Below are 27,920 nucleotides of genomic sequence, written 5' to 3' on the forward strand. Positions count from 1 at the left end.
TTTGTAAAGCATTGCTCATGGTTTGCAATGTCCCTAAGGTATCCTACTATGTCCAGTCCTATAAAGTCACCAAAATAAGTAACTTGTTCTTCAGTTAAAAACCAAATGACTTTGTTATCTTTTGATGCCTAAATCAGACACCTGCCAAATCAATAGCCATGTATCAAAAAATTCAGTGAGAAAGCAATAAAAGATTCCTGATTATAGATATTAAAGAATCAGAAACCTGCTACAAGAGCTATGCATAGCGACGTGCTCATTCTGCTTGTGAATGGAAAAGGAAGAAGGAAGGGTCCTCAAGGAAAGTCGCCAAAGGAAACCGAAGCAAATGTAAAAAGCATTTCGAGGCTATATTTAGAGGAAGACATTCGCCAAGCTATTCACGTCACTTCACACAGCATGCTTTATCCAGCTTTATAAGTCGAGGAGAAAGCAGAGGGGGAAATCTGGATCAGTTGCCAGAAATGGAAGTCTTGCATTCATGTAGAGGAACAAATATTTTAAGCATGTGAATTCAAGAGTACTTTCCAAAGGGTGGGGGGAGAAAGGAGCAGGCAGGGTGTTAAATCTGTCTACAGGCATGGCAGGAGATTGTGCAGCATACAGTTTAGAAGCAACATGACCCAGCATCTAAGCATCTCATAATCGCTTCGGAGCTGGGCTCACTCGCCTTAGCTATACCACTGAAAATACTAAAATGAGTGAATTTCACTAATTTCAAGTCTTCAGCTGCTTAAGACCTGTCCATGTTCATGCAATATCATTTACATAAGCCATTACATATTTCTCCTCTATAATGTGGTAAACAATAACCTAAGATCAATAGGCAAACACCAAACACAAGCTCAAAGGTGAAAAGAGAAAGCAAAATACTCCAGTTTCATAAGAACACAGCAATTTTTAACTAGTTTAGCATGTGTCACGAGGTTCAGCTGTTTGCATAAAGAAATGTCAAGTATACAAAAATGTCAGTACCAGATGTAATGGTAATGGGAACAAACCAGATGGAAATTTCCTGTTAGTGACCTTCTGGAAGGTGGGAATAGAATTGAGGTATAGGACTGACTTTACTTGAGTTTATATGAATGACTTTTTATAGCAGTTCTTACCTTCATTCCCTTCTCCAGGTGGCTGATAAAACGAAAGTCCCAAAGATATGATGGCTGCAATTTCCAAGATTATAAGAGTCACGTCCTGCAACGCTTCCCAGACTAGCTGTAAGAATGTTTTTGGCTTCTTTGGAGGTATAAAATTTTTTCCAAAAATAAGCTTTCTTTTTTCTAGGTCTGCAGCAGTACCAGCTAATCCTGTAAATAAAATAAATAAAATAAAATTAAAATTGCAGTGAAATAAAAAATACCCACTTATATCTTCACTCTTCACTCTTCATAAATTATTTCTCCATGAACAACTATAAACTGTACCACCTATGGCATGCTAATGAATACACAGATATTCCACTTAAATTTTGATTTTGTCAGATGATTTGACCTTACATCTGAACAGAATCCTTATGGATTAACTACTACTAATTCCTGCCAATTCTAATCATAGAAAATACTTTAAATTAGTAGGTTTACTTTAGTAAGACCTATGTATCTAGACAGATGCATCCATGTAAGCGATGGCTTCTGAAAACAGATCGTAAAGCACAGATAAATTGTATTTGGGATGAAGTTGGAACAGCTATTGGCAGCTGTTGGGAATGACAGTAGATGCAGCATGCACCTTTTTATTCTGATCTCAAAGTATAAATCAATAAACCATGTCTTATATTTCAGAGCACCCTCTCTTGGCACCCATGTATTGCCACGCAACCGCGCAGTGAATCACATCACATTTTTGCAAAGTGAAAAAAGACAGCCAAAGTGGCAGGTTACATATGAACAGAAAGTAAAAAGGAAATGATACAGTTCCCTAAATTGAGAAAAAAATGTGTGTATTTTGCATGATACTTCAACTTAAGAACACTTCAATTGAAGGATACAGTGTAGGAATGTGTGGTTGTGCTGAGTGACTACTTTGGTGGGGGTTTTTTCCCATTGTATTCATGTGTGCACGTCTGACCCCTTTGCACAAGGGAAAAAATAAAGAAAAAAGAAAAAAAAAGAAAGACTCTTAAGTGTAGGGGTAGAACAGCAGTGCCCAAATACCACTCTCAGCAGCATAAAGAACTGCCATCAAGGAAGTGGTTACATATGTCTGTCGAATAATATTTGATATCAATTGGAACATTTACAAAAATATAGGTTTGGAATGTGATCAGCAACGTCAAGTTGTGCATGCTTATTCACCCTAACATGACACAACAAAAACAAATTGAGAGTTGACCTGGCAGGAACACAAAGGCGCCTACAAGAGAGCAGAAGGAAACAATCGACCCCACACTGTCAGGATTCCTTTCCTCAGGTACTTGAGGGTAAGTCCTTGCCTCCCCCAAAGCTTATCAACACCTTCAGAGCACTTCAGGAAGAGAAAGCTCTTCTCCACCATTCAGGACTGGTGCATCTGTGCTTGTGCCAGTAAGTCACCTCTGGATGACAGCACCAGGCCCAAGCGTAATTTCAAGATGAAAATGATGCTTTTCTGAACATATCAATCGTGCCACAGCACAGGCAGAGATGTTGACTCACCTTTCACGTCAGGTATATAATTACAGCTGTTGTGTAGCTTCTGGCTCTTGGTTAACTCATCAAACTTTCATTTCACCTTCAGCTTCTCAGAAACACTATCTCCCTCTCCCAGATAAAGGCGTGCTGTAGTTATTATTACCTCATGTCATTTAATTTTCAGTACCTAGTGCTTAGTGACACTGCAACAGACAGGTTCCAGCTATCATGAAGTGTGTCTACATTATGCCAAGTGACTCAAACAATAACACGTGAAGCTTCTCTGCTCCTCCAGGAGCTCCCAGCCAGCTTCCAACATGGGGTAATTTCCTCATGAAATTTGAAGTGCAGGCTACAAGCCATTCAGGTAGCTGCCCTTCTGTGAACCAACACACATCACAGAAGTTAGGACAACATACGCACAAGATGAGGGGAGTCACTCAGCACTGATGGGATCTGACCTAACGACAAGCCTTCAGCAGAGACCAAACACACACAGCTTTATGAGGTTTCAGAGGGCTGCAAAGACCTTCAATACAAGGAAGGAACAGCACTAAAAAAGGCATACACAGTTTGCATTAGGACCCTGAAACACAACCTGCTCCAAATACAGTGGAGACTTCATAAATAAAGGGGGAATGTAGATGGATGAAATTAACAGTGGTAAAGATTTTTAGCAGAAGTATTCATGTACAGCATCTACAAGCAGCCATACAACACCTGGAATCAGGAAAAACTCAAAAGCACATTGGAAAGTGGTAGAGATGCTTGAAAAATGCTTGTTTTCCTCTTTTCCAATTCAGAACATACGTGCACAGCAGTGGGCCAGCTCCAGTGGGTAAGCAGATGACTGGGTACTCAACAGCATGAAAGGGATGGCTGAAAGAGCACAGGAAACAGCCACAGTATTTTTCAATAATCCTGATTATATTTACCTAGACATGATGAATGCACAACTTTGAAAGTATGCTATATCCTTCACTGCAAGGAGGCCATAAAAAGTATCTCCTCTCCATCATGTAAATACCCACACACACTGAGAAGCCTCCAAAGCCAAAGAGAGATACTGGGACTCGAAGAGCTGCCATTTCTCCAAGACAAAAATTGTTCATTTGGACACCAGAGAACTTTAGACACCATAAGGGGGACAACTAGACTGAGTTGAAAGCATCTGTGTTCACCAGTATCTTCCAGTCTACAGTCTAAGTAGCCTATGCCAGAATTTAGACATAAATATTAGTTTACTGTACTCTCTCATTTTTTATAATAAATATTATCTTCCTTAAGACCCAGAAATAGACACGGGTAAATCATGTATGTATGATTTCATTCTTTTCTGTAAGTCTGTCTTGGTGAAATTACTCAAAAAAAGAATGCAAATTAATTAGAAATACTGGAAAATGACATTCAATATTCAGATCAAACCAAAATGTTTCCCTTCTCCTGAGATCTGTCCATCACTCCAAAAACCCCAAACTTCTTCAGCAAATTTTTGTGGGTTTCTCTTTTTCTTCCTTGCAATGCCAGAAAATAACAAACTCCTGTATTTCAGGAGAGAGAAGAGAGAGTGAGGTACTCTATGGACCAATGCATGAAATCTGAAATCACATCCAAAGTAGAAATAAGGTCAGAAAGGGACAATAAAATACATAGAGGAACCAAAGTTATACAAAGAGGTACAGCTAAGGGAGATGTGCCCGGGAATCTGAGGCGATATAAGATGTTTATTTCACAAATGCTTCCCTAAATTCTCCATACTATTGCCAGCAGAAGGTAGAAAAGGGGCAACTCCTTCTCTTTCTCAAATACTCTGCTTTATTCAGAAACATTCCGTTAAACAGCTCTGAAGGTGTTTTGAGCAAGCCTATCTTAGTTGCTTGAAGAGGATTAGAGGTCACTCACACTCTCTGTCGCACTGGCAGATCTGCGGGATGCTGCTTCCCAGCTAGTGCACGCTGACAGGCAGTACAGATGGTAACAACGTCAATTAGCACAGCGAGATCTGGACGTGGACATCTGTCCTCACCAGTACGTTTAACCAGGAGATGGCTTTCCTGCTGCTAGGTTTTTTTATGGGTTTTTTCACATTACACATACTGACTTCAGTACTGTTCCCTGAATTATTTTTTTCTCACTTGTCCCTGAAGTATTGAGCCCCGTGACAATTATGAAACAGCACTGCAAATGGATGCAATTTGAATACTGTTTCTATATGAAGATATGAGGCATCTAAGGAAGGGAAAAAGAACCGGTGGGGACAAAAAAATCAGAACAGAAACACCAGTTCAGTGACTTCAGACTTCATATGTTACTGGCAAAAGCAGCAGCCTTTCCATCTTATGTTCTGTATGACGATAAGCCCCAGGCTGGCTGGTTTTATGTTCACAAGCATGAATATTTTATTTTTTTAAGTGCTTTTCTATGTAGAAGCTGTACAGTACTTCTTTGCTTGACCCAAGTGTTTTAGAATGCAGATTTGGGTTAAATGTGTATATGAAAAGTATACACAGGTTTAGGAAATACTGTTGAATACTTACTACTGATGCTTCCAGCACTTAAATAATTTCTTATTTTCAATTTCCAGAAATTTTCCCAAAAATGTGTTTGAAATTTGTGGGAGAATGAAAATGATTACATAGAAAACATTTTCTACAATGTTGTGCGCTGTATTAAAAACATTTCTGATTTCATCTGGCATGCCTTTATATAGAGATTATTTTAATTGTTGCTTTTTTGGAGGGGGAAAAAGATTTAAAAAATAGAGAAATGCCACTTAATGAATTTTCTCTGTTCCTTATCTACATCTGTCAGTTACTGCACACTGAATATAAAACCATCATTTCAATTAATGCTTCCTGGAAAACTCTATTTCTCTGACAGTCATCTCCACTGCAAACAAATGGAGCATGACAAACAGAGAATGATTTTGATGCAGCAAAAATAGCAAAAGCACATCGTTACTAAAGCATCATTTTAAAAAGACCCATAAAACTTTTAAGAGAATGTTCCACATCTGCTTAAATTATGAGATGAAAACTGCAGAATTTACATTTGCATTAATTGTGCAAATAAGCCATTCATTACTCTCTCACTGTCTCCTGTACATTTTCTGTTGCATCCAGAAAAGTAGATAAACATTTCAAATAGCAAAACCTCTAAACAATGTAATTTAAAAATCACTGCATATGTAACTTGGAACACAAAACACTCTTCAGCAAGGAAAGCAAGGCTTCACAGTGATTTTCAGCAAGGAAAGCAAGGCTTCACAGTGATTTTCAGCAAGGAAAGCAAGGCTTCACAGTGATGCTGAACCTCTACTGAACTCAGCACACTGGGGTAAACCAACTATTCTGGTTCGTGAACTCTGACAACAATTAGATATGACACGCAGGAATTCTTCCTGTGGGAACACAGGCCTATATTTTATCTCAGGAGCTGCTCTCACCCTAGTCTCAAACTCTCTTCCCAAATGATGAGCCTTCCTAGCATCACACTGCCTAGGTCTTCAAGAAATTAAAAACACCACAAAGTATCATCTCAACAATTATTTCATTGTCTTTGCCTTGTTTCACCAGCTCCATCTATTTCACACGTAACTGTGCCACAATCCCTGCCATTACGCCGACTGCACAATGCTTTGGTATCGCTTGCCCAGGCCCACCGACTTTTATAGCTCTCACACAGATCCTCAAGAGCTTCATAACTGCTTGTTGCTGCTGTTGGAACACAGACAACTCAACCCCACAACCCCATTTATTATTTTCAGTAGGACTGTACTCTCTGGTTTGGAAGCTAATTTCTATACATTACTTTGCTTTTCTCTCTCGAAAAAGCTAGAAGTGACAGCAGGCCTTTTTTTCTTCAGTCTAAGAAGTATTGTATATTTAGAAAGAGATTAACAAGTCGTATTTTCAATTCATATTAATACCCAGTAACTAACAGATTTAGTTTCTGGCACCTGCCTTCGAAAAGGGAAGAAGGCAGGGAGACATGCACAGCAAACTGTGATTATTTATATGGTTTTGACTGAATGGTAAGGAAGGTCTGTTTTGTCCCTTATGTATACTGATGTCTTCAAGCACACTATGATGCAATCCAACATCAGTCTTCATTAGGTCATGAAGTCTTCCTGACACCTCTTTAGAGGGTATCCAAGTGAAACAAACATTTGCTTTCATTGCAGGTAGGCCACATAAATTTATGCTGCATTGAAGCACCTGCTTGGCTGACAGAAGGATATTTTTAATTATTTTTAAAAATTAAAACACATACCAAACATGAAACAAGGTGAAAACATTCATCCCAAGAATGGATACCTCTGTGACATGTAGGGTGCTCAAACATCTTCCAGATGCAGTAAACTGAAATTCTGTTTAAGCCACATTTGAGTCAAATCGGTTACAAGAATCCAGTCTGTCAGTAGGAGAATATTTAATGAGAGCATTTACTAGTTTGAGCAAGCCAAATTTGAATTTCACTAGTGAATGAACCTCAATGAATAATAATTTCCTTCTCATCTTGGAACAACAAAGTTGTCTGCAATGTGTAATGAATCTCATTACCTGTTTCCATTAATATCACTTGCTTACATTTGTTTACATACATTTTAAGAAATTTGTCCACAAATTCAAAAGCTTTTGGAATCACAAATCATCCAGCATGTCTTCTGTAAGCTTTACACTGCTGGTGCTACTAGTTCTATATGAGTGCACTTAAAAGAGCTGCCAACAGACCCTTACAGGATTTAGAACCTCCGAGTCAAACGATTTACAGTTCAATCGAAATAGCCGACATAGAGAGAAGAGGGGTGCAGAAGTGGCATAACCAGGAAACAAATTAACTCCCCTTCCATTTCCTCATTAATCATCCTCTATCTTCACATCCAACAGGAGCAACCGGCCATGTCACCATGTCCTGTTGCCACCCCACAGTACAGGGACGCCCCTTCAGTGTCTGAAAAGCAGCAAACTGATAACAAAACTCTTGTGAAAACCTTCCCTGGTCTAGGTTGCAACCAAAACAATCACTCAAGTCACACAAAGTACATAATTACACCTCTAAACCCATGACTTTTTTTTAAAAGAAAATAACTGAAGAGCTTAACCTTTTTACAGACCAATGCATCTACTGTAAACATTAGGAACAGATACATAACAACCTGCACTCCCACAAGGAGTTTCTCTCTCTCATTCTCATTCTAGCTATAGAAACACTTCAGCAACCTTATCTCAATTTTATGAGGCAGGGAAAGGCTGAAGTTCTTGCCCCAGACAGTTTGGTGGCAGTTCAGGAGAGTAAATTCACATCTCCTGGGATCCCTGATTTACACTCAGCTCCAAGATACCATGCAGGATTTATTACTGCCAAGAAACACTGAATGCTTCATGATGTGTTTCATTCATTCCCTGTCTAGCCATTCTGGGTTTATTTCTTCTATTTTCTAATTTGTTTTAAAAGTAAAATTGCTCTGAAAAGAAGCTATTAACCAGGAAGCAAATAATTTACATAAGATGGCTATTAATAGCAGGAATGGTTCCTGATAGTGACTGTAACACAGCCCAACAAACTGTCACTCATCTAAAAGACATGCTACAATTTCGTAACAATCACTGGACTTATGCACAATGCATAACCACGAGCCAATATCAAGGCAACAGACAAAACATCAAATATCAAAGTCAAGATACACATCATAACAGATGACTAATATTTTTCTTGCCTAAACAGACAACAAAATCTTTCTGCAAAGGCTGGCAATAAAGCATTTGGTTAAGCTGAAGGTCCAGTATGAAGACAGACAAATCAGGATTTCTTTCGTAAAAAAGTACCGCTGTCAGTGGGAGTATGGCTGTTGAGAGGGGAGATAATCATCCCACCAGAAAGAACTTCTTCAGCTCTTACTCCACTCACTAATCTTTACACGTCTTTATCTTGTGTACCACAAGTTCCTGGACATGCTTTTCTTCTGTCTTGATTTAGTATTGAGTACAATCAAGTCATTACAGATTTAGGGCAGAAATACTAACAAATACTAATAACCAAGCATGCATATCCACCATCCAGCTCCTACCCATTACCAACCAGATAATAAAGTCCTCATTAAAAATCCCTTGTTGCATGACAGGTAAACAACAGCATAGAAACATTGCAGAGCTTCACCTAGCACTAAGAGATGGTTAACCTAGAGGTCACGGAAGGTTGTGACTGCAGGTAAGCCAACCGATCCCAAGCCAGTGAGATACCCCACAAATTCTGGGTGCTTTGGTTATCATGTATCCTCAGGAGTTTATTGGAGTTGGGGCTTTTTGGAAGGAACAGAGAAGGAACAGGGGAATGTAATGGCTTCTTTCTCCCACCCACCTTTTGAGTAGTTAAAGCCTTGAGACAGTTCTTTCAAACATCTCTTTTTGGTTATTTAACCAATGCTGAGATTTCACTCCCCCAGAAGGTAACATCACGTGTTAGAGCACAAGTGCCCTCTGCACAGGCTTACGTGTTACCCACAAAGCTCCAATTTCCTACTGAAACATGGACACATACGATAGGACCCTTACAATAAAGGAGACTGAGAGAATGAGGGAATAGTATTAAACCCACACTGTTACAATGCAGAGTTACGATTGTTCCAGACAATTTGAAAGCTTTTTCTTGCCCTTAATAATTATATAAAATCAAACTTCTGTGACTACAGCTTAAGACACACTTGCTGGTTATCCTGTAGGAGTGGGCTTGGAAAGCACTAACACATGAACTGGGTGATGGCAGAGAAAAGCAATGATGTAAATTTAACAGAGAAGACCCGAGGTCTTAGCCAAGAAAAAGAACAAGGAATAAATGAGCACATAATAAAGTCAAAGTGTTTCCAAAATCCTTCCCTAATTAACACACCTTCATAACCACTTACCATCACTCTCACCGGACCCTTCAAAGAAATTCAGCACTTCATATGCATCGCTAATGGCAACCACGGGGCATGGAGAGGGATAAAAGACCCAACGGGAAGTTCCCCAACAGGAACACGGCCATCAGCCCCGGTGCCAAGGGCAGCTCTGAGTGTATGGCTCAAGAGCACGCCTGCACAAAGGCATCTTCTGCTGGCTCTGAGCTGCATCCATGCTGGAGATCATCTAAGCCCTGGAGGAAGTGCAGGCAAATGGGTAACCACCAGGACCCACCAGCAGGACCAAGGTTAGCCACAGGCAAGCAGTAGAGCAGGGACTAAGACAAGGTGTATGTGTGGGACCCTCTCCCAGCAGAAAAGTGAGGAAAAAAGCATGGAGCCACACTTCCACCTGTACGTGTGCACAGGCTATAGTTACTGTCAACACCAAAGAGGGGTGGCTGGTGGCACTGAGCCTGGGGACTCCCACTGCTAAGTAACACCACAACAAATCCACAATAATAAAAATAGCTGCTAGACCGTCTACTGATCATAATGATAAAAAGCCTTCAACTTTTCCCATTCCTTAACACAGTACAACTTCACATCACTGGAAGTTTGAGAAGTACAACATTATGTTCAAAGGACATACAAGGGGACCTACAGGAAAGCTGGGGAGAGACTGTTTGTAAGGGCATGTGGCTATAGGATGAGGAACAATGGTGTTAAACTAGAGCAGGACAAGTTTAGGTAAGCCATTAGGAAGAAGTTCTTCACTCATCAGAGAGGTGAGACCCTGGCACAAGTTGCCCAAAGAGGTGGTGGAGGCCCCATCCCTGGAGGCATTCAAAATTAGACTTGATGAAGCTCTGAGCAACCTGACCTACTTATAGGTGTCCCTGCTTACTGCAGGGGGTTGGACTAGATGGCCTTTAGAGGTCCCTTCCAACCTAATGCATTCCATGATTCTATGTCACTGAAACAACCCAGAAATCGCAGCCACCTGACTGAAATTCAATGCAGCTGAACACACACTAAGGAGACCCCCAACTGGCTTCTCCACACTGTAATGGACTTTCAGGCTGATGTGGCCCACACGCGCTAAAGTCTTCTCCTGGTTTTCGATCCAGCTCCACACAACACATCAGGTCAGGATGACAGTCAAGGTAATCTCAGAAAGCAAATGCCAGAGGAATAAAGCATATGCAACTGGGAAAGCATGGCCCGAGGAAGATGTTATGTGGCTGAAGACACATTAGACAGACTTTCTAAGACAGTTTAGCAGAAGGTAAGCAGTATCCTGAAAGTGCCATGCAACACTTTTTATATAGGTACTATTATTATTTGTCACTGCAATTACCATAGATCCACTAATATAAATGGTTCCAAGAATCATTAGCTCGTATGTATTTGATGAAGCCTATTGGAAAGGTTAAAAGTAACACAGCATAACAAAGTATGCTCTCATAACAGCAGCATCCTGGAAAATAAGGTTTTTCCCTAGATGAGGTCAGGAATTTGTAGGTTAAGGTACCTAATTCTTTATATAGAAGTTTTTATCTTTTATGTTAAAATAACAGAAGAAGAAATCTTACATTCTGAAGAGACACACACGTTTTTGTGATGTCTGTGAGTCAAAAATACTAAAAACCACTTTGCAGAGTCTGCTCCAGGGCTTGATTCTTTCCCACCCTCACTTAAGAAAAAACAACAAATAAAGCAGATAGCAATAAGCTGCATTTTTCTGAGGTGTTACCTCCGAGTGCTGCTACTTGGCAACTCTTCTTAATTTCATTGCTATCTTTGTCAGTGTCATCTGCTTTTCCTGTGAGCAATGTCAGCTTGTCAGCTACACAGCGACTGTACTCACTCCAAGCTACGCCTTTGCAAGAGGCAGAGCATTTGCTACAGCGTCTCTTATGCCGCTGCGTATTCAGGAGAGTGTTCAAGGTATTTAAAGAGTGAGAACACTGAAGAAAAAGTGCTCTGATCATTATGCCATCTGCAAGCAACATTAAATGCCACTGTCACTCCTGCAAGTGACAATGATGTCACTTAAAACCACAATGCTCAGCTTGTGAGGAGACAGGATAATAAGATGTGTTTTGAGCATCCAAGGGAGCACATCCCTCCGCTCAGCAGCACATGGCTGTGCTCGCTGTTTCTGCCTAACACTGTTGCACACACTGTTACCCGTTCACACCATCCTCCTCATAAACAAGTGGGACCCACCTTTTAGATCATCTGCTTTTCCTAAGGCTTATGGACCACACAGACTTGGAGGAACAATGAAAGTGAAAGAAGCTAAAAATTAATCCAAAGGTGCAAACAGGAATATTATTACAGTGGGTATCACAGAATTGCAGAATGGCCTGGGTTGGGAGGGCCCCCAAAGCCCACCCAGTGCCACCCCCTGCCATGGGCAGAGACACTCTCCACCAGCCCAGGATGCCCAAAGCCCCATCCAGCCTGGCCTTGAACCCTCATAGGGATCTAGGGGCAGCCACAGCTTCTCTAGGCAGCCTGTGCCAGGGCCTCTCCATCCTCCCTTGAAGGATTTCTGCCTCTTCATCTCATCTAACTCTCCCTTCCATCAGTTTAGGGCCATTGCCCCATGTCCTGTCGTGACATGCATGCAATATCTCATAACTGAACACAGGTACATGGTTAAAGTTTAAAGTCACTGCACACTGGTAATTCAGCAAGCCAATCCACCTCTCTATTGCCTCCTTTTCTAGCTAAGTGGAGAAAAGAGGGCAAAGAAAGTCTCAAGACTTTCCAGTCTTCTGGTCATTAAGTAATTCAGTCCACAGAAGGTGCCCAGGTGTAAAAGAGAGCAGGGTAGAGCAGACGACTCACCATTAGTAGTGGGGTTTTAGTTGGGATGATGGCACTAGATGAACTATCAGAAGACATGTTATTTCTCCAAAGAGTTCTCAGCCTTATGTAAAGATAATAAAGGCAATGCTGTGACATGGAAACCCTTTCCGCTTGGAAGGGGCAAATAACTAGAGCTACTGAGCATGGTCAGCTCAACCTCTGGGAATGCCAGGCAGCAGAGGCAAACAAGAGACACAAACAGCAAGCATGTAGCAAGAGCACACCCTGGAAGATTCCTGAAAGGAGATGAATTCAGATCCAAAACCCAGTTCTCACTGATGAGTAAAGCAGGAAACATTTTTGGGATATAAAAGATGGAGTTCCAGCAACCCAAAAAGCCACTGGAAATTACTCAATGATAAAGAAGCTCTATTCAAGGTGACAAAAGCAGGAAAGGACTTGTATTCAAATATCTTCCTTATTTCATCATAACATCTATGTGAATTTTATTTGTTCCTAAGAATTTCTTCCATCTTGTTAATTTTGTGTTCTATGGTTTGACAAGTTGAAAATCTTCTGTGTCTTTGGGCATGTGCACAGTTCTGCATCACACCTCTGCCAGAAGTGTGCTCACATTACAAATATTTATGAATTTGTGTTAGACACATTAGCAAAAATCAAAATATTATAATGTAACATAACAACAGAAGCACCAAATTCATATTAGCAACATTCCTTGGGCAGCTTCAGTGAGTAAACTAAAATCACATTTTCTTATTGCCCAAAAAGTAACCCCTACAGTTATTAATTAACCCTCATTACCCATATGGAAGCTTAAGTTTTTATTTAAAATGAGATCTCAAATTAGAAGTCATTTAATCAATTTACAGCTTTAACCATTTTCCTCACACAGCAATTACCTATGTTTATATTGTGCTAGGCATTTCATTTTGCTTCCAATCCATTAATTCATTGCTTTGCTTCATCCAGCTCAACTGGGAAGGGACAACTCTCAATCCAAAATAAGAATATCCGTACAAGGAGATAATCTACAATGGCTCATCTGGAATCAATGTTCCAGAATAAATCCAGTCAGGTTTAATGCACCACTTTCACCTCAACTTCTCAAAGCTAGAGACACGTACCACCTCCTCAACCCACAGCTATGGCAATAAAGATATTTGGAGTAAAAGTCACATGTTGGGCAACAAGAGAATACAATAATTTACTTTGTCAAAACAGAAACAAAAAGACCAAAAAGCAGAAAAAAGGCAAAAAGACATTACAATAAATAAACCCAAGGTTCTTACCTATGAAAATGGAGCAGAATTCTAGGCACCCACAGACTTTAATCGTGTAAGAGAGACATGGATTTAGGTAACCACTACTTAGGGGCTTAACTTCATTTTTCCATCTCCTTCAGAGTAAAAAATGTAATTGTGCCAGTCAGGCTCAGCCCAAGAAAAGGAGCCTTAAAAACATTTACCTGACTTAACCTAGAGGTGTTTGTCCCATTAGTAACTTTAATTGGGAATCTTATTTTAATATGCTTTGGTAGGAGAGTGGGCTTTTCTTTGCATAGTTCTTTAACTATGCCAGCTTATTTTTCTTGTATGATTCCTGCCTCACACAAAATGTTTTGGAGAAAATCGGTCCAAATTCACAGTAAAGCGTGTCCAAAATTTTATGCAAACTATTAGTAGTCAACTGCTACTCAAATATAATGAAACAGAAGTCTTCCCAAGTCCTTTTCAATGGCTGCTGAGCACAGCATGACAAGTGACTTTTTATTTTTATTGAAGCCCAGGTTTCCAAGTTTATAGAAGGCATTGGAATAGATCTCTTAAATAGCAAAAACCAAACCAAAACAAAAAGATTCCTTTCATAAGGTAAAATGTTTTGGGAAACCAGCAATCTTCCTAAAACCCAGAATGTTCCAGAAACAATTCAAAAGTATTTTGTCATCAGTACAACCATTTTGCTTATAGCTGCAATGCAGCACTCTCTTCAAGACTGTTCATCACACTTAAAGGATAAAATGACCCAACTGCCTACTCTGTTCCATCATTATTCATTAATGAAGAGACTGGGCCTAGAGGATTGTCATTGCAGGATAAAAACCAGGTTCATTAATACATCCCTTAAGCACGACACATTAACACTAAACAAGAGACAAAGACAGGAAAATCAGACAGACTTTTGATGTATGCTTTAGCAATATTTAGAGAACATTATCAGTTTAAATAGCTCTGGTAACATAGTATTATATTACAAAATGATTTTGGTTAATATAGAAAGTACAAACAACTTGAAGTAACAGGGCTAAGGATCAAGTCATTCCTTTCAGGCAGAAATCTTGAGTATGCATTTGTTTTCTACAGGTTATGTAAATGATAAGCAGAGATGAACTGAACGGTCATGCTGAAATATCCAGGACACTAAAAGGCAGTTGGGTGTGCATATTGCCCTAGTTCTGCTATCCCCTCTGTTAAAGACTTTTATATTTTTCCCTGTCTCCCTATGTGCCCCCCATGTCTACAGCTTTTCCTGAAGATCAGCTTAACAGTCATCTTCCCTCTTTGACCTCTTCTGCATTCCTTATTTTCCTCTTCATTTTATCTCAAAGACACCAATGCCACCAATAACTATCAGACAGCCACCGATAAATATCAGCTTGCTCTTCCTTCCTCTGAGTTTCTACTGCTCAGCATAGTCCTCAGTCTCTCCTTGATACTTCTTAATCACTTGAGGGAAAGTGTCTATCCTCTGAAGCCACAGCTGTTCTTTAACATTTACACACCTGCTGGGGGTCGGTTGCTTGTTTGCTTTTTAAAAGAGAAGCATGAGCACAAGGTCAGCAAAATACTGGGAGATCAGTGCATAGCAATGTCCATATACTTCCAGGACTGACATCTCCAAAGGCGGCCACAGAATACTATGTACTTTGCAGGTTTAGGAATGACACTGAACGAAGGCTCTCTTAAGAAAACAAAAACACTTATGTTGCAAGACCTTGAAAGTTTTAAGAAAAATACTCTATTTGTTCAATGATTATGAAAAAGAGCAGCCAACAAAAAAAATTCAAAAGGAATTCTGTGAAGCTATTGATACCCAGTGCCAACACCACCTTCCTATTATGTACCCTCAAGATTTTAGAGCTTATTGGAAAAATTAACTATTCCATTTACCATGGGAAGAGGCTTGCACAACATAAAATGACTCCAATGGCATTAATCTTTTAACTTCCTGAGCTTTGTTTGTGTCACAGTCTTTATTTGCAATTAAGCTTAGTGCATATGAAGTTCACTGTCTGACAACCCTTAGAGGACTGATACAGCGCAGGAATGGGTAATTCAAGCTCCTTTTACATTGACCTACCAAACTCTGACCTGTTAGACCTGTCTGGTAAAACTGAGAAGGTATTACAATTTCATTCAGATCTTGATATCTGAGCAATTCATTCAACAAGGGTACCACTTATGTTTGATCCCCTCACCTTTCCCCCTACTTCTGGACTGGACTGATTTGCCATGAAACAGTAATCCCTGAGTCATGCTGAATTTGGTCATAGTGACCTGAGTTGAAAGGTTCTGGATCTTTAAAATGAGCTTTAAGTCACCCAGTTTGATCATTTGTTATAGTTCTAATGCTATAAAAATGCCAGCTCTTAATCCATAGGTGTCTAGTGCGTTCTTGTTTACATGCAGTCAGGATGATACACGCAAAGACCATCATATCATGTACACTGATGAAACCTTGTACAAGATTGCCTGACAGAGCCTAAACACCCTTTTGTGCTCACCTGCATCAAAACTTTAAACATGTAAAACACGAAATGTGGTATCATTAACTGATACAAAACCATCAATCCACTCCACCTAACATGATCCTATCTCCTGATTACAAACTTCTTTAATAACACTGTTCTATAAGCAGCAAATTGTAGCAACTAATGTGATCAACATCTAATCAGAACCTACAAAGACCAACATCCTCAAAAAATGACACCTTCTTGGATCCACCAGTTCTCTGACTAGAAAGGACTTCACTCTGCTTAGTTGCAGCATTTGGCATTTCATGCCTTTGGCCTCACCTTACACACAGCTCACATCAGCAGCACTGAACTCTTCTAGCCCTAACGGCGCAAGAACCGATGGTAAAGCCACAGGACCTCAGGCTTCAGCAACAGCCGGATCAGCCCCAGCAAGACTGACTTTATGTGCCCACGCAGGCAGGCAACCTGTGCTGGCACCTCTGGTGTCCCAGCTTAGTGCTTAACCATCAGAGAAACTGAGCTGGAGACATCCCGTTACCACATATTTCCAACTAGCCCTAAGACACGGATTTCTCCAGGACTACTTTACTTTATAAGCATTTAATTTAGAGCTTGACCCTGCTTTCTGAGAAAAGCAGAATTTTGCTGCAGGGATGAGGAGATGGTTCAAAGCCCCAGCATGCTGCCCGGTACTGAGTTCTGCAATGTCTCTTGCTGCTGAGGTGCCCACTCCCTGTGTGTGTTGGGCAGGGCCACCCTTCTTCCCTGACACAGCAGCACTCTGCTCTTACTTGGACAGACACATCACAGAAACCAGATGCCAACTGCCAAGCTGTAAATCCTATTTTAAATCTTTGTACACATTAAAAAAGGCAACGCCAGGCTGAGGCAGTTATTAAGGCTCCAAGTCAGCTCCCCACTTGGAAATTCTTTTTCTTTATATCTTGAGGATGTTTTTCTCTGCTGTAGCACTCCATGTTTGTTTTTGTTACGTGCTTTCCCCCTGCCCCTGAATCCAGACTGCATCTGCTGTGCTTTACGTAATGCTGCTTTGTGCAACATCACAGGAGCTAGCTACAAAATTTCAACAAGAGAATGCATCTAAAGATTTTGCTTTTGTTGATTTTAAGAGAGTCTGGCTTCTCTTCCGAGGCCTCAGCTTCTTAAAGTCAAATTCCTTGAGGCTGAAAACAGTTGAACTGGTCCAGAATCCTGGCTTTGTGGAGCTGCTGCCTCCAACACCCTTGGCTTGTCCTTGAAAAGGCTTTCTGCAGCCATGACTCACTCTGCTACAGCACTCACTGCGCTGTCAGAAAACTGAGCGGAGTGAGAGAGAGTTAATCATGGAGGGGTATCTCCGTGCGAGAGGGACAACAAGGAGATTCCTGGGGCACACAGAAGGAACAGCAAGCAATCCAATCCGTGTTCTTGCTGTTTAAAAACAAAGAAAAGCAGTATCTACAATTAAAAGCACTTTCTCAATTCACAGTTTCATTTATGTGTAGGATAAAACAGCACAGCCGAGGTTTTGCCTTACAAGCAACCACCTAAAGGGGGGAAAAGTGCACAGCAGGAATTACTTGAATCCTACACGTATTAGGAGAGAATAATAAATTGCAAACAGGCAGGTAATTAAGCTGTTTGCAGGCTACTTTGCTCTTCACATACCACATCCATGGTATGTAACTGACTGGATCTTTGCTCTTCAGAAACTCCTTTAATATGGTATTGTATTTATGGAAACTTTGGGGTATAATTTTCCCAGTGGCAGAAAACAGAGGACCAAATGTTCTTGTGCTGCCACGAGGATTTGTTCCAATAGTAAAATTCTGCCAGAATTTGCTTTCAGATAGATTAAACAAGATGACTGAAAGCTGTACGTCCAGGAATGACAAGACAGGCCACTTTCTGGAACATATTTATTTACCTGAAAACCACACATGGTCATTATGCTGTTTGTTTCCCAATAAACATTAATCATCAGTGATCTGTGTGATATCATCTAAGTTTCTTATGTTCTCTCCCTCTCCTATGTCCACTCAGTGTTTGTAAATGATGATTAGACATTAGTCTACTGTCTGGCACAGTGGGGATTTGAATTATGATGGAAGACCAGCAAAGCACAAACATACTGAAAAATAAAGCAATTTACATCTCCATTTGGCATATCCCATCCTATATTCAAGTTGTTATGGATATCCAAGTCCATTAATTTTCCATAGAATTCACAGGCAATAGTGGTAACACAAGCCAAATGTAAAATACCTCTTTTCCCCTGCCCACCCTAAGGGTCAGCTCCCAAGCCAGCCAGGGATTTTTTCCAGACCAATTTCCCAGCACAGTTACACCAACAGCTGCACTGCTGTTGAAAATCAGTGGCAACAAAGAGCTGGGAACTAGAAAGGGTGTAATACTCACAGCTGAAAGCATCTGAACTACTGAACAACACTTGTAGCATCAACGTTAATGTCTTTAATCTGTGTGCATTTACACCTATCTCACATACTAGGAGGGCAGAAAGGAAAAGCAGTAATTTGTAGCAGCACAGTGGCAGCCACAGGTTTACATGTTAATGGGCTGCACAAAGCCCAGCCATGGTCAAAAGGTTCTGTTTACCCTCAGAGCAAGGATTGTTTATCCTCACAGCAAATTCAGCCACACACTTTTTGCTTTTACAGTTCTAATGTTTGCGTAACATAATGCTCAAGCTATTCACAGCAGAATACTTCTTGACCCTTCCGTGCCTATATATCGAAAATGTTTGAATTTTCACAAATCTCAGGAAGTTTTAGCTCTGTAAAAAGAGCAGCAGCTAATCTACACAGTTAAAGTTTTTACATTTAGTGTCATAACATAGATCAAAGGTGTTTATTCTTACTTAACTCACATCTTTCACATAATTATCCCTTTATGTATACAGAGACAGAAAGAATATACACAAGCATAGAAAACGTCAGGGATACCACAGTGATGATGCAAGGGAAGTTGCAAACTGTAAATGTGAACAGTGATGGAAGCATGAAACACAAAGCTGAATTAAGCAGCTCTGGTTTATACTCAGAAGTTGTGTAAGTGGTAAAACCCACCTGAGAACATTTAACTGCGGTTTATTTTTTTCTTTTCTCCATTACACTTGCACAAAAATATAACAGATCTTTACAGGAAAGGAAGAGTCTCTGGTGGAAACATCTCGAGCAAATAGAGCTGCTCTCTATATGGCTTATGCTGGTAGAAACCAAGTCTTTTCCAAGCATGCATCTTCTATGCCTCACTGTCAGCAAATTCATTTAAACATAAAAATCGAACAGAATCAGTTTAGAATTAATGGACAAGTCTAGGAGGACACAGCTACGTGCTTCCAAAGGCTTTCATTTCTACCATGCAATGTAAAATTAAGGACAACTAAAGATACTGTTTTCGTGCACACGTTGGACCCGGACTGGCAGTTTGTGGTTGAGGGTTTGTTGGATGGAAAGGATATAACTGCTTTTGAAACTTTCAGAAATTAAATGTAATCTACCTTCCAGTTATTTCTAAAATTACATGTAGTTGAAAGATCACATTAAAGGTCTTTTATTTTGAATCTCTTCATGTCATAAATCTTCTGATCTGGAAAAATGTGAGACCTCTAGGAATGATAAGTACAAAAGCGTTATCTTTAAATACTGCCAGAAAATAAATAACCACTGACTTTTGGAACTGAAGATGAGTAAGTAACATACACGTAGACAGGGATTTAACTAATTATGGGAGTATTTAAATGTAGAGGGGGGTTGCATTAATCAATGCAAATTTTTTTGTATTATCAGGGTAATTCTTTTTTTAGTCCTAATGCCAACTTCTAATGATTTTACTAGTTAGCAGATTGATTGCTCTTGCTCACAGTTCACACTCATTTTTTGCAACACATAAAAATTCTAATCCAGGAAGCAAAATGCTTCAAAAGCAACTGGCAGTGGGTCTTCATTTCTCCTCATGTGACCCAACCTACCAAATTTCTTTTTAATTATCAGCAAACTACCAAACTGTATGAAACTCGAGCACTCTTGGCATTGCACAACATTAAAAAAAAAACCAAAAAAACAAAAGAGGCCAAAAGATACCACAGGGATGACTGCATTCACATTTAAGTACTTTTGCAGAAAAAAGTCACAGTCGTATATACTCCATAAAAAAGCAAACAGGTTCCTATTACTAATGTGTTCCCCCAAATGTTTTTTTTCCCCTTAGATATTTTCATATATTGTATGCCTTTTGATATTTATCTTCCCTTGCAATTAACAACTATATACACTGACATTTTTATGCTGAATTTTAAGTAAATCACTTTAACTAGAACTGCAAGTATTATCTGGCCTGTAGTGTTGTGGGGCTCTTTAGCCAAAATTTTACCAAAACAACAGCTTATGCCAGGATATACTGTCTCCTTGCTCTCCCTCCAGGGCACATGTGGCGCTAAAAATGGGCCTTAGATACGTCAATGCTGCTAGTACTGGGGAAGCGTAGCCCCACAGTCCCCTGCCTCTAAGTCTTCAGGCATCTGCTTGATAGAAAGTCTGAGTACAAACCAACCATCAGCCCAGGTCCTCTCATACAAAGGCTTCTCTGCATGGTTTGACATCTATGTGAAGTCATACGAGCCCTTATGGACTTCACATATATCTAAATTATTATGACTAACACTTAAAAATGGTGCAAATTGCTGTTAGATCAGATTATGAGCTCTTAAAAAAATGTGTAAATTAAATTATCTACACAGTTTCAATTGCAGACTAAGCCTCACTAAATACTTTGAGAGCCCAGGTGTCATAAGCAGCCGGAACAAGTCATAGAGCAACAGATTGAGGTGCCTTGATGGACAACACATCAAGGATTTTTCAATGCTCTTCCAACTACACCCTAAGACATCCCAAATAAAGGCATCTTTGGAAATCACAAGATGCACTTACAAGTTCCCAATCTGTCCTGCATGACTAAGTTAATTTCTAAACCGTGAACATTATTTCTTTTTTCAATATATATATATGCAAGGCAAAAAGCTGCTACTGACAAATTATTCATCTATTCTGTCTGTGCTGCTTACAAAAAATTGGCTCAAAAATTAAATTAAGCAAATGGTTTATTAAAGAAACCCTTAAGAAACATTCTTAACTTTTTAAAGGTTTGTACTGACAAGTTCACTTCAAAAATGTCTTACCCTTCAGTTCTGGTCCCAATATTTGGAAAAAAAAATTAAGATGCTGCAGCCTGTCATTCACAGGGTTTTAAAAGTTGCAGGCTCAGAAAAAAAAATCTGATTTTCTAAGATTTTACAAGCTGAACATAACAGTAAATCCTGTAGATCCTAAAACCAAGATTGAAGAGTTGAGCGGCTGTGACTGTATCATACAGACAACCACCACAGTCTTTCAGTAGATAAAATAGTTCTGACCCAGCTCATCTTAATCCTTTCAATTAAATCAGTGGACAATTTGCCTTAAGTACACAACAAATTGAAAATGACAATGAGAACCACCAAATACTCTTTGGCTCATTTACCATTCCAGACAGTAAAAAGGTTTTGAAATATTTTTGTGAAAGCTCCGGTTGAGATTGGCTTTCGTTTGGCTTCACAGCACAACTGTGGGTTATCAAATCTTGGAGGAAGAAAGGCTAAATTCTCCAGCACCTGAACACTAAAACCACAGACAAGTCTTGAAAATTGGGCTCAAAATTTCTAGAAGTATGTTACAGCAGGTGTTACTGCCACAAAATCTCCTAGAAATACAATATGTAGCAAAACTGCAAACTGCAAATATCCCAGCATAAAACCAGCTGGGTTCCTCAGAGCAGATAGGTGTGCTGAAGGCCACATGGAAAAATAAAGGAAAGAAGAAATAAAAGCCAGTATTTATAGACAAAAGCCATACCCTACTACAGGCTTGAGTCCCTAAGTGTCCATACAGGTGTTATTTATAAATTGTGTTGTATCATCCAATTTGAGTTCAACATTCCCATTAAAAATTCAAGATACGAGAAACTTACGTAAACACTTTGATTTGCAAACCTAAGGATGAACACTGTGGTCACAGGAGGGGTGTGAAGAGACAGCAAAATTCATCAGATGCAGAGATCGAAGGTGCTCTGAGGATGCCAGGGCATTATGTTTCAGCAGAGGCAGGTCTGCTGCACTGCTATGGCTGTGCAGCACCTGGAAATCAGAGTGAAGCGCTTGCCGAGCCACTGAGGGATCACAGACACATTTGTTGGTCCACAGGGCCACACATGGGCTGGGCCATGCTTTCTGTGCTCATCAGCTCCCCAGTGAAGGGAGCAACCAGGAGGTCAGTGACAATAACACAGGGGCCCTATGGAGCTGGTGTTGAACCAGCATCCCCTGAGGTGTCTAAGTTGACTCCTCCTTTCCAGAACACCCTGCAGTACTCATACTTTAAAGGCTTTTATCATCATTAAGGATATTCACCTGCTTTGCACAGTGACAAAAAATCCTCTCCAAAGCTGTTCCAGCCTCTGCAGAAGAGGCAGAGGCAGTTATTAAAATATTGTCTTGGGTCATGCAAGTTCCTTCGATGTTTCATAATCATAAGTGTGCTGAAAACTCAGTGGAAAAACAGATTCCTCCTACTACAGACATCTGTCTCAATCACTAGGCAGTTCCTCTGGGTATAAAATCAATCCTCAAGAGAAAGGAATGATGGACAGTTTAAAAAGACTGGGATAGTATAGGATTGGCCAGAGTCAAGAATAACAGTGTCCCATACTCCAGATAACAGCACTAAGCTCTCTGGGATTTGCTTGGCATGAATCTTGGTAGAATGTCAACCACTCTTTTCATCTGCATTGCTTACAAGTAGCAGTAAATAACTTGCAAACAATAAGAAATAGCTTGTCAACAACACTTTGTTGCTCTTAAAACTGCCATGTGAAGTAAATCCTGACAAATAACCACACGGCACATAGGTATGCACACATATATACACTTTCAAAACCTTCCCAGCAGCAAGAGGAAGTTTTAGAATGACACACCTCTGTTAATACTCCTACAAACATAAACTAGAGAGCAAAGGCAAACCCCTCAGGAGTGTGCATATCACATACAGTACTGACAGGCCAGCATTTGCTCAACTTAAATAAATGCATAGCTACTGAATGTGGGACTGACTCCCTGGGTTAGAGGTCTAGCTGATCAGAAATAAGAAGCATGCCACAATGTGTGGATGCCTAAGGGTACTACTGGGGAATTTAATACCTGTGCGAGGGGGAAGAACAGCTTGAGCTGGGAGGTGGAAGCAGGAAGGTGGCTCCAGCTGAAAGCCAGATGCCGTCTCAGTTCCAACATCCCCACAGCCCATTGGAAAGGATGCAAAAGGATAGGGAGAATTTTAAGTGATGTTCATCAGCCTTAGTTTTCAACCCCACGGAGAGACCAGCCTGGGCCCATACACAGCTACAGAAATAAAAGCAGGTCACTGGCCAAGGAGAACCGTACCAGCTCCAGCCTCTATACCAACTTACCCAAGACTTATCTCATGATTTCTATCCACTGAAGTGGCAAGCAGGTAACAAATTCTGCAGTTCCTATGATGGGTGACAGAAGATAACACCAGTGTTTGCTTCCAGTGTATTCATAAGCTTGCGATGCCCCTGCTGCCGTATAGCGTTACAGCTGGGCGCAGATCCCGTAAACAGAGACAGGACTGGAACCTGAGCCCTGTGGAAATTCATGCTGCTTCCTTTAATTGTACAAGTTTTGCTAGAGAAGAAAACTTTGGCACAGCCATGTCCTAAGGCACCATGTGACATAGATTTAATGCATCTATTTAAATTCCAGAAACAATTTAGGAAACAACTTGTTTCCTAAAAACGAGTCAAAGCTTCAGGTGGTTTTTAAACATGATGACCACGTTCAGAAATGTATGCAAGCTGTAAGGACAGAGCACACCGCTCTCCCAGCAAGCTCTCCAAGGAAAGGACTGGCAGTTGTTTGTGGTACAGGTCTTGAGAAGAATTCGTGCAGTTTTAATTGCTTCCAGTGGAGGACAGTGGTTTACAACAGAAGGAACTGAATGGCTGCATTTCATCTGGCAAGTTATCTGTTTCCTCACGCTGGCAGTGCAGAGTTAAATGTTCCCCAGGTTTTATGTGAGCTAACTACAGCAATCCCCAGCCTGGGACCTACCTGGGTTTGTCCAAACACTGATGTTTGCTTAAAATTCACCTGGAGCTTGACAACAACCACCATTCAAGGTTTCAGAAAGGGTGAACGTACGTCAGCATCACAACATCCCATCACAACATTTCTGAACAGGGACAATTTGAACCAGTATGTAGAGTGCTGAAATATTTTGAGAACTTTTTTGAAGTACTGGTAAAATTCAAGATGTATCCATTTAGCTGTACAATACAGTGATTTTCTGGCCGAATCTGCACCACTTTAAAGGCTTGATTTCCATGGGGAAAAATCTCTTATGTAATATTTAATATTTGAAATAAAATGCTGAGAAGGCATGGATCTTAATTATTTAGCTTCTGACACATACCCTCCCTTTAAAAATTCAGTGTCTGACTGCAGATCTAAAAGACTTTCTTATAAATAAGTTATCTTCTCTGAAGCTGTAACAAATTTCAAAAAGTATTGCAATAGTTCTTAGCTGATCAGAGGAAGCACAGTACTATTGAAATGTAAAAAATATGTATTTGAATGTTATTTTAAGGCACCAAACCCTCCAGGTTGCTGGAATTCTATGAAAAGGGCTCAGAGTGTGCAGCTTTAACAAAACAATATTCCCTGCTCCCAGTATTTTCTTTCCAACAAGTCAAACAGAAGATTGAGGGAGTAGTTCTAGTTTCTCTTATCTGCAATAGACCTGTTTCTGCAGCAAGTATCTTCTAAATGGAAAGCATTCTAAATTAATTAAACCAACCTCAAGAGACAGTAAACTAATTATTCTGGGCATACATAAGATGCTGTTGAGTTAATCTCTACGAACACAACTGAGTTAAGTTTGTATTGACATATTGGGCCAAATTTATTGTCAGAGAAATTAACTTCGGTGGAGTTAAGCCAGGAGTGAATTTTTCCTCATTAAGTAGAAATAGGTCTATCATCTCAAGTGTGAGGATTTATTGCCTCTTGGGAAAATCATATTGCACTCTAGTTTTACAACTACTCTTGCACACTCATATGCTTCAAAATGCACAGAATTTGCTGCTGAACCACCTAAAAGTTGGATTGTTACATGTTATCCCTTTCAAGGAAGCACTGACTTCAGCATAGAGGATGCCAGGAGTGCTGCTAAAACGTATATAAATAACTCATATCTGAAGCTACCTGAAGCTTCCTTATGGTTTTCAAAGTCCATGTGCAAGCAGCAGACACAATCCTCATGTCAAAATCTAACATGACTAGCACAAGAGGTCTTCTTTACCTACATTTAACCCAACAGAGTTCTTTTCTGAAAATCATCTCAAGAGAAATTTTCATCTGCTGCATGGATTCAGCAAGTTTTCCTATTTAAAAAAAAAAATAATCCAAATTCTATAACCACAAAAAAAACCCATCCAAATTCTATAACCACTGGTTACAGAATATCATAGGTTAATTTTTAATATTTTGTATAGAGGAATAGAACTCAAAGCACTTATTGCTACCACTCAGTAAGAAATAGACATATGAAGAACCCAAACTGGCACTGTACCACCAGTGCAGGAGAAAAAGTCTCCAAACTTCTTCAGTTCTAAATGTTCGCCTGAAATATTCAGAGAGTCCTTCACTGTGGTAACAGAACAACACTCCTGTTACACCTGTCAGGACAGGATTTTCAGCTGTGTAACAGTAGACTTAGCATTCATTAGGGTTAACCTCTCTTCAGAACCATTTTGTCACTCAACTGGAGTTTTTTGAGCTTTCCTAAGCCATCTGTCTAGAATTCTGGAGTATGCCACGTAACTACTCAACACTGCAAAATAAAGGTAAAATTTTGTTCTTTTTTAATTTATTGTCTTCTACTTTCCACCAAAATGGTTCACATAAGTATCTTAAACAGAAATCAATTTTCAGCGTGGCCAAAAGAGACCAGAAAAGTGCCTGAGAGGAAAGTGAAACGGGCTTTGAATCAGGCTGCAACTATTCAGAAACGATTTGTGAGAACTGGCATTGCTCCTTGAAACCAAGGAAACTCCCCTGACACAAAGCAAAGGCCTGGTATTATTCTTCATATTTTCTGAATTATTAATATCTTGGTTACCCCACCCCTTCTTCTTATGGAAGCCATTCTTAATAAATCTGTACTTCTCAGTGCTGTTGATGTTATATCACATCAACTTGGTTTGCAGAAGTCCTTCCTTCAATGGAAGTACAAGAGGACAGCAGCATCGGAGAATTAATCAGAAGTCAGCCTGACTCTGGGACATGGATATATGGAAATTACCACCACTGCAACCTACTTCCACCGGCCTTGAGGATCCAGTCTCCCTACAAGCTACTGTCCACATAGGAGCAGCACATGCACAAAGTTTAAATCTTATTTAGACTTATTCTCATCACTGTCTTGGCAAACGTAGCCTGAGTATGGCTTTAAATACCTCCGTGAAAAAGAACAAGTTAAATTAAATTAGGGAAATATCCAAAATTACTAGTTTTAAAATGAAAACCCCCACTGCAGAGTATTATGGTGATCACTGAGAAAATTGCTCTAAAAGCTAGAAGGCTGTTTTCTTAGCAATACCACGAGGATCTTTTCCATTGTTCTGCCAAGATTCGCAGCAGTCACAGAGATGTTTAGCTTTTCCTGAGGTTCATCACTGCAGTACAGCTGCTGTTTCAGGCATAGAAAAGTGTCAGCCTCCTGGAGAGTCTTAATTAAATAAAAGGCAATTTTAGAGGATGGGGGGAGTATCATTACAAAGCGAAGCCTTCCTATTTGGATGCCAGTTACATAAAGCTATATTGCTCTTTGATTATGTTTATAAATTGCATTGGAGTCAAAATCAAAATTCTTGCTGAAGGATTCTATTTAACATGGATGCCATCAGAATTCAGGCTGAGGGGAGTCATTAACTTATGTTATTTTCCAGCACGTATTCTAAAAGAGAAAGCAAAGCCCCAAATTTCAAATGTCCTTCCTTCTTAGGCCCATATCTGATGTTAGCCCATTCTCTGACACTGCTCACACCGAGGATGAAGCATGGTGCCCGTTTCCTAGAGATGACATGGAAGGAGGAACTGTAAGCTATTACTGTCCATCAGGAGTAACCAAGACCCAAGGGAATGGCAACTCTCATTGGAGAGGCAGCGGTTGCCGAATTACAGTTTATCAAGATAAATGGTCCCTATGGAAAATTACTGAGAGGGCCAGTACGGAAACCTTTCCCCCATCCCTAATATTAACGTGTTGTCAGTGCTATAAGTGTCAGTTGACTGTACAAAACGACAAGTATCCAGGCACATCCCTTGCAACAACTGGCATCTGCTTTGGAGTCATTTTAGTTGGTTTGAATGGCACTAATTAGGAGTAGTTACATATAAATGACATCCCAAAGACTTGACACAATAAACATTGCTATCTAGTGCCATTCATTTGCTCTTCCCATTCAAACATACACAGCATTTACGATAATTTCCATGTTCACTGCCACCTTTGTCCCACAAATAAGGTCATGAGACAGACAAACAACAAATATACGAAGCGCCACATGGATGTTGAATACATAATAAGTTATCAAACATTCTTTAAAGCATCTAGGCCAGTGTTTTGGTTGCTTCCAAAAGTTGTGAATCTACCTCTAAGAATCAGGGTGCCCAGAGAAGCTGGGGCTGCCCCTGGATCCCTGACAG

The 27,920-nt window shown here is 40.1% G+C and overlaps 1 protein-coding gene across 8 annotated transcripts in view; it reads right to left on the minus strand.

The window, feature by feature from the left end:
- The window catches only part of ATP2B2 (ATPase plasma membrane Ca2+ transporting 2), a gene marked incomplete at its 5' end in the record, with an annotated part of 171,284 nt that overhangs the window by 113,901 nt on the left and 29,463 nt on the right, over positions 1–27,920 (minus strand). For all 8 annotated transcript variants that reach the window (XM_084269387.1, XM_084269386.1, XM_084269385.1 and 5 more), the window contains one exon: positions 1,110–1,307. In XM_084269387.1, the coding sequence (XP_084125513.1) occupies positions 1,110–1,307 (198 nt within the window). The remainder of the gene's footprint in view (positions 1–1,109; positions 1,308–27,920) is intronic.

This window comes from Gallinula chloropus, assembly GCF_964237585.1.
Source record: "Gallinula chloropus genome assembly, chromosome: 12".
NCBI classification, from domain to species: domain Eukaryota; kingdom Metazoa; phylum Chordata; class Aves; order Gruiformes; family Rallidae; genus Gallinula; species Gallinula chloropus.